Here is an 8,316-nt window from a genome sequence, read left to right on the forward strand (position 1 = left end):
TAATCGAATAAATACGTTACCCTGAGTGCCAAAGACTTTCCTCCAAAGGTGTTACACTTCACGGCTCTACAGCCCACACATGACGTCACTAAAATTCAAACTACAAAACTATCGATCCTACTGAGACTTTACTTTCATGGTGTATTAGAGCAGCTGAAAACTAATGTTCATACAAATTTTCGCTTAAAAATGTTCTTGGTTTTGTGTTAGAGTACGCTTGAATTTCTAAGCTTTTGCGTGACGCGGCTTTTACATGACGGCCTAGAGAGCTGTAATGTAGGTTAAAAAAGTGACTTATTTAGGGGAATTTTGCTATTTAAACGGTTAATGTATTAGAAAAAGTATTTGATGTTTATGAGTTCCTCGAGAGATAAATTCACGCTTTTGTAGCAAGCTCGGTAAAAGATGTTTCTGTTGGTTTCCGTCGGCGATGTTGGTGTCCATCCAGGTGGGCACCACCACGGTCTCTCCATACAAATTCCTATAAATTTGGGGTAAAACATTTCCTCGGATATCTCGTATGCGAAATATTCCTCTAACCCAAATCTTGGTGAGGGTCTTTGTATATTTACCTCCTTTCATTTCCCAGATTCTGGCCTTTAACTATTGAACGGTTTTGATTTTTATTTTGATCTATTTTGAATGGCGTGACACTGAAAACCAGCAAAACAGGCTCCAATCGAGGTGGGCCTCAGTGGGGATACATACGATGCAGTATACATTACTGTATATATTTACTAACAAAAAGACTATATTTACAGAACGATTTTATTTACAGTGAACTAACTCTGTCAATTTGTATATTGAATCCGAATACAAATAATTATAAAAAAATATAATAATAAAAGTTCCATACAATTACTGAGCAGGATAAAATGTAGCCTGATATTCATCCTATTGCTTCGAGTCGTTTTCTTCTCTCAACAACGTACGTTACTGAGGGAGTAATAACGTTTCGAAGTAATCGGATGAAATTCAGGCTAGATAAAATGCATAAAAGAGAATACAAGTTCGACCTTAATTTAAATATGGTTATAACCAGCGACCACGTAGGCTAAACTAAATTTTCTCTGAAAAGTGCGCGAGCGTACCCTGGTCCCAGAGGTTTTTCTTGAAATTTTTCTTCGCGAAAAGAGAGAGAGAGCAGCGAAGCGGCGACAACTAATTTAAAGAAAAACCTCTGGGACCAGGATAGCGCGAGCGTGAAAGCGCGAGAAAACAACGTCGCGTCATTTCCCTTGTCTGTAAGAAATCACCCACTTACTGTAACAATGGTTTTAGAAAACTTCAAAGATGAAACGTACCCTTCATCATCTGGACTCAAAAAAGGGGACTACACTTCAATCTTCCGCCTGCAAATAGGCTCCAATCGAGAGGTAAGCCGCAGTGGGCCGACTTACGATGCAGCATACCAAGAGAGGATAAAGCGGACAGAGAAGGCATCCCCCATGCGCACCCTATTCCATAGGTAATTGGTCTCGAGTTATTTTTAGAATCGGGATAAAGTTACCTCGCGTGGATGTTTCGTGGAGGTTTCGCATGACTAGACGCCGTGCAAAACATGTCGGGCGAGGCAATGAAGCGTAAAAAGATCGAGAGCATTCCTGAATATTGAAGCGAAATGAGTCGGCGCTCACCTGGGAAAAAGGAATCGCTGGACTCTTTGACAACCCGTGAAATCAGTTTAACTCGAAGTTGTCGTAACCTCAGTGCTTTAATAAAATGAGAAATTTCGCCGGTCTATTGAAACCGGTCGTTTGTACAATAAAGCAAGTAGGACGCCAAGTGTTATTTTTGTTGAATAATAAAAGACTAATAAAGGAATAAATATCAAACCAGAAATTGCTCTCTTCAAACTGTAAATTATAAATGATCCTGAGAGAATATTCAATGTGTTAAGGATTTCCCTGCTGTACTGTTAGCTCTATACAAGAGAGGAAGGGCGATTCTTTTTTTATTTCCGTTTCGTTGACACAGCTTTCGCAGAAATCTCGCTGTAGTCGTTTTCGTCGACAGAAGGAATAGCAAAATCGCTCTCCGCGTCTTCCCCCATTTTGTTCTGCGTCATTTCGTGAAGGACGCGTGGCTCTCAGCGTAGGTCATCCACGCGGAACACATTCGCGCTATGTGATTGGCTGATGTCTAATCCCTCTTTAGATCTGTGATGTTAAAAATAACTCGAGACGAATTACCTATGGAATAGGGTGTGTATGGGGGATGCCTTCTCTGTCCCCTTTATCCTCTTTTGAGCATACTTAATATTAACTAACAAAAATACTGTAATATTTACAAGACGATTTCATTTACGTTTATAACCGACTGTCAATTTAAGAGAAATAAATAACCAAATTAAATGATCTAAAATGTATCATTGACCTTTATTGTTAAGTGTCAATCGACTCATTTTGAAGATTTTACTTTCATCTCATCATTTTTACTGAAAGGGAAGAAATTCTTGGATAAGTAAAACAAACCTGAATGTAAAAATGTTTGGTTGAGGGAACGTAATTTTTGGCGAGTTGAAGTGAAATAAATACATAAGTTTAAGAAATTTTCAGCAAAATTTTAAATTGTGTAATGAACAGTGACAGGAGCCCATCAAATGGAGCCTCCATCTCCATTAATTTCTTGAGTCAACCCTTTCCCGAGTAGATTTATAAATAGAACGACTTGTTTCCCGCGAAAAGTGTCATATTTCCGTGAGTCTCGTATGTCACCGTGAAAAAAATGAAGTTGGATGAAGTCGAACTCATAAGCCCGTCCTTCGACCGTTTTCCTTTTTTACTATACGTCCATTTTTACAATTTTACAGCTGCTGGGATCTGGGTATCATGAAATAAAAGTTAATGAATTACCCGACTGAGACTGAGCATGAAGCGATGGGACAAAGACGGCGAACTGAGGGTCACGGAAAGGTTATCTTTGCGAGTGCTTTTTTTTTTTTTTGCCGCTTTACATCCCACATTTAAGCATGCACTTTGAAAAGAGTCGATGATTAAGCGTTCTGTGGACGGTTTGGAACTTTTCGTTGATCAGCGCCGAAAAAGTGCCAGGATCATTTGATTTTTGTCATCACCGTGGAGTGGATTTCGCCAGTTAAGCACCGCATGCAAAAGCGATGACCTAAGTAGCAACTAACGAGGGATGCTTCAGTTCCGAAATTTGAGAAATTGCAGTCTTCCTTCACAACTGACTTGTATCACCATGAGAATTGCCTGATAAAACTGGCACTTGAAAAGTTGAACAGAAGACAACAGTTGCTCGACCTTGAATAATTGCTAACGGAGGAATTTGTGACATCGCGCTCCAGTCCAAAGACCCACTTATCTCAAGAAAAACAAAATGGATTGTATCTGCGCCAAAAGAATTATGACTGACTAACAGGACAATTCTCAACAGTTAATGCAGAAGTTTAGGCTTAATTCTTTCCTCCGAATTCGCATCTGTGGATCACGTTTTTGCGAGAAAACAATGGCTGGGCCCGGCGTTACCAAACATAGCAGGAAATCATCACACTAGCTGACGAACAAAACAACCACAAGGACTACAAGTATTTTTTTTAAATAAACGTATTTCGGGAAAAAAAGAGGCTTGAAAAACTAGAAATTTGATTAATATTGAGTCATTTCAGTCATTTAGCCGAAATAAGAACCTTAACGCTCAAAAAAATTGACTAAAGAAAACGAATCCTGTCAGAACTACAGACTGCAGGTAGTAGTTAATCATTATGCATGTAACAGACCAGCTTCATGGCCTCTAACTGTGAGACAAGCAACCGAAATGAAGATTAACATTGTCAGAGTGTAAAACTCTCCACAGTATAATCTACCCACTGGAAAGAAAAGAAAGAAAATCTTTGAGAGATGGAAACGCTAAAGTCACGTTTCACTAGCTTATGATTGTGTTGGCCTGTCAACACCGAATTTCCTGCTGTTCGATGAAGTACAATAGCAGTGTCATTTCGTTGTTGTGATTGGTTCTTCCCACCGTCGGCGCGCGAAGTCTCCCCTGGGAACCGTTCTAATTATAAATCTACTCGGGAAAGGGTTGACTCCAAGGGCATGTATGGGAGATGGAGGCTCCATTTGATGGGCTCCTGACAGTGAAGAGCGTTTCGGTGTCGATCAATACTTATAACAATAACCGCCGCCTGGTTAGCTCAGTTTTGTAAGCGCCGGTCTGCCGAGCGGGAGGCCGCTGGTTCAAGTCCCGGCCGGACGCAACACTCAGGGTCTCTAAATAACTGAGGAGAAAGTGCTGCCTTTGTAAAGACATCTGCAAACGGTTAGACTTTCTAGTCTTCTCGGATAAGGACGATAAACCGTAGGCACCGTCTCAGTCACAACCCTTGGATACATAAATTCTGTGGGACGTTAAAGAACCCACACACTGTTCGTAAAGAGTAGGGGACGTTGTTCCCGGTGTGGTGGTCTATCTCTCATGGGGGGAGGGACTGTTACGGGCCCGTAGTAAGTGGCGTCATGCTGTTGCGGTGACCCTGGCAATAATTGGCGAATCTAATTTAAAAAAAAAAAATGAAATATCCTTCTCGTGTCCGGTCAGTAGTGTGCTGTTAATCGCGCTACGGCGGAATAACATATAAACGAAAATATATAACTTTGAGATTATATTTTTAGTGCTTTCGAACTTAGTTTAAGTATGGTTATTTGGCTTTGTTTTTAAGAGTCTTTCTTTTTTTTCTTTTCTGAACCTTTTAATTATTTTTAGTATTGTATAGCGAGAGATATTTGATTCCACCGATCCTTTACTCAGTCAGAGTATGACGAAATCTTTGTGGTCTTCATGTTCTTCCTACTCCAAGTTCTATATCACCGCCTTTGGAAGAGTAAATGGCGAACCCATCAAAAGTGGAGACACTGTATCATTGAGTTCCGTTGCCTACGGTTCCAGCTACCGGCTGAGGTGTTTACTTTCATCTCATCATTTTTACTGAAAGGGAAGAAATTCTTGGATAAGTAAAACAAACCTGAATGTAAAAATGTTTAGTCGAGGGAACCGAATTTTTGTCGACTTGAAGTGAAATAAATCCATAAGTTTAAGAAATTTTCAGCATAATTTTTACATTGAACAGCGTTTCGGTGTCGATCAATACTTATAACAATGAAATATCCTTCTCGTGTCCGGTCAGTAGTGTGCTGTTAATCGCGCTACGGCGGAATAAAATATAAATGAAAATATATAACTTTGAGATTATATTTTTAGTGCTTTCGAACTTAATTTAAGTATGGTTATTTGGCTTTGTTTTTTAAGAGTCTTTCTTTTTTTTCTTTTCTGAACCTTTTAATTATTTTTAGTACTGTATAGCGAGAGATATTTGATTCTACCGATCCTTTAGTACTCCATCGCACTCATAAAACAAGCTCTTTCCTCTTCTTTTTATACTTGCGGTTTTCTTATTTCAATAAATGTTTTCACTACAGAGCACTCCCCTAAGGTGTCATTCACTTCCGCTCAACTAACAAGTTCGCGCATTTTTATCACATGTTTTGCAACACACTTTACACGGCAAAGACAGCTTTTTCTTAGCCCCACATCATCTTTACTGAAATTATTATTTGGGACTCAGACTTTTTTTAACCACATCAGCAAATTAAGGCTAAAAATGAAGTTTTTAAGCTTGGCAATTTTCGTGGGACTTTTCTTAGCGGCCTGTGTAAGCTGTTCAGTGGCTGCTAAATCTTCGAACAACAATGGTAAAGAGCAGAGTGTAAATTGTTTTTAATTCATTTTTGAAGTCTATGATTTGCTGTACTTAATAGGACCCCCCAAAACATTTTCGAATCTTCGCAAGATTCGAAACCATTTTTAAAACGATTGACATTTTGTGTGATTGTGAATTTTGTTTTAAGCCCGCAGAAAAACCATCACCAGTGGTGACTTCATTATTTTGAAATCAGCTCATAGCAGTTATTCGAAACTTTCACTAAGCTGCAATAAATCTGGCTGCCAATGGACGCATTGCCCGTCTAATGATGCTGAGGTTTCGTCGCCCTGCTCACCTGAGAATACGGAGTTCAAAATAACAGCCAGAGGAGAAACGCTGGGAAAGCCCATCAAAAGCGGGGAAAAAGTATCGCTGATCGTTAGAAAGTACGGTCCTCAGTACAAGCTGACTTGTGGCAAATCTTCAACCGCGCAGTGCCATTTGGATTCGTAAGTACTCAGCTTTAAATTTAAACACCAAATCAACTCTTCTTGGAAATTTAACTCAAGCAACATCGGACGAGAAGATGCAACTGATGTCTATAGTTGACTTTCGGTCTGTACAATTTTGCTCTTAGTCAGTTATTGGCATTTCTCTCTCGGTCAGTCTTAAGAACTTATAGGCAAAAGTAGTTTTACTTGGCCCAACACAAACTTGACTGCTAGATATTTAGTCAATTATTGCTTTTTGACCTCCTTTTGCCACTTTTTTCTCTAGTTTCAAAGGCGACATGACAGGAAACAACTGGTTGATATACGACAACGCCACTTTTCAAATATTCTCCAAAGAGGCAGAGGATTCTACTCCCATCCACAATGGCGACGTGGTGGGACTCAAGTACTTACACTGCTCCAGCAAAGCATGGTTGACCAAAAGTGGCAAATTCCTTTATCCTCGTAGCTGTAGCAGAAACGACAAAACCTCTTGCGCAAAAGAGGACAGTTTCACCGGCTTCAAAATCTTCAAGAGCTGAAGTCGTAAAGTTTCAAGATCTCAAATTTGAAGCTGGAGTTCTCAACTATAAATTTTAAGCATAAACAGTTTAGATCATTTAGAGACCATTTTAGAAAGATAATTAAATAAGGGATTTATGTGTTATTTAACTTAAACTTTTTGCTTTTCAATAAAAGAGTTGAGGATTCGATCGCTATTACACGTCTCATGGTACTTATGACACGACGGCTAAGATTAAAACGAGTGATCTCTGAGCCTTTGCTCCTTAACGCTGTTTCACCGCAATTAGAAATCACCCAGACTGTTCTTTAATTCGTTTTGTTTATCACATTTTCTTTGGTGTTTTCTTTTAATCTGGGTCATTTTAACTTCAATAGAGGGGAAAAAATGATCTAATTCCAATCCAATGTAGCTAGCACGTCAGTCCCTTCACAATGACAACATATACTGATAACCGACCTTCTATTGAGGGTTTTTCTTTCTTTTATGGTGGAACCCCCATATCCTCGGTGAAGCATCTTCAATTAAGAGCTCACCGACTCTGGAGATATGAATTAATAGCTAATATTTATAATCAGCTGAGTGCAATGGAGAATATTTTCACCAGAGATTGACGAACACGTATATTTTTGCGACGGGTTCAAAATGAATTTTCGGCCGAGGTTTTCAAACGGTGGTAGAATCGAGTGGGTGATTAGGTTGAGAAAATGGGTCACTAAATTTTATTATTTCTTCCTGCCGAGGTTTTTCAACGGGTCAGTATGAGTGCAATCTTGTCAATCGAATACTTTTTTCTTCAAAGAGTAACGCAGCAATGCATTGAATCAATACCGACCCCGAGACAGTATCGAAAGACAGTAATGTGCAGCTGTATATGAAGCAACATTTTCCCGAAAAATTTAGATGCAATTTGAAGTTTTACGAAGTTAGGTTCTTTTTCTGATTCCTCTCTCCATCGCATTTTTAAATCTGAAAAAAAATTTAGGTTTCCTTTTTCGACAAAAAATAGTCAACCTGGGGAGTGAAAAATTAAACTATTAGATAATTATACTATTAGATAACCTTCGAACATTGTACAGGAATGGAACGGACATCTAGATCGGAAATGTTTTAGCCTTTCTCAAGCTATAGAAAATTCTAGGCATTTTTAGTTTCTCCGAACAGATATTTTGCAGAAAACATTTCAGGGTGCTCCTGTTATTTCCGCGGTGGCTGGTGAATTTAAGGGATAGAACATAAAATGGTACTTGATCCGCGAAAACTGACGATCGGGTTCGGATTAGTAAACATTTTTTTAAACCGCACAGACTTTCAGAAATCATAGTAACGATAAATTCGATATTTGTCTAAACGAAAATAATCATAATTTTATTTTGCCCACTGCCTAGTTTAGTATGACCAAAAAAGCAATGTTCTACTTGTAGTGGGCTTAAAGTTATCAATGATGTCATCACGTCTTGCGGAACGTGTTAGTTGACTCCCTAAACATGTTTCGCATTAATTAAGTAAAAAACCTCTAATAAACGTTACATTATTCATAACATAATTAGTCTTAGTTAAGGGAATTCGAAGTCTGTGTCAGTCTGTTCAGGCGTTCACAGTGTCGTCATCGAGTATGAAGTTTCTCGGCGTGACCG

General features: G+C 39.0%; 1 protein-coding gene across 1 annotated transcript in view; it reads left to right on the forward strand.

The window, feature by feature from the left end:
- The first annotated feature begins 8,294 nt into the window (after positions 1-8,294).
- The window catches only part of LOC140932442 (uncharacterized), a 1,273-nt gene continuing 1,251 nt past the window's right edge, over positions 8,295-8,316 (forward strand). The window contains exon 1 of the mRNA XM_073382052.1: positions 8,295-8,316. This exon is cut by the window's right edge and continues 123 nt beyond it. Within this exon, the coding sequence (XP_073238153.1) occupies positions 8,295-8,316 (22 nt within the window).

This window comes from Porites lutea, chromosome 3, assembly GCF_958299795.1.
Source record: "Porites lutea chromosome 3, jaPorLute2.1, whole genome shotgun sequence".
Classification (NCBI taxonomy): domain Eukaryota; kingdom Metazoa; phylum Cnidaria; class Anthozoa; order Scleractinia; family Poritidae; genus Porites; species Porites lutea.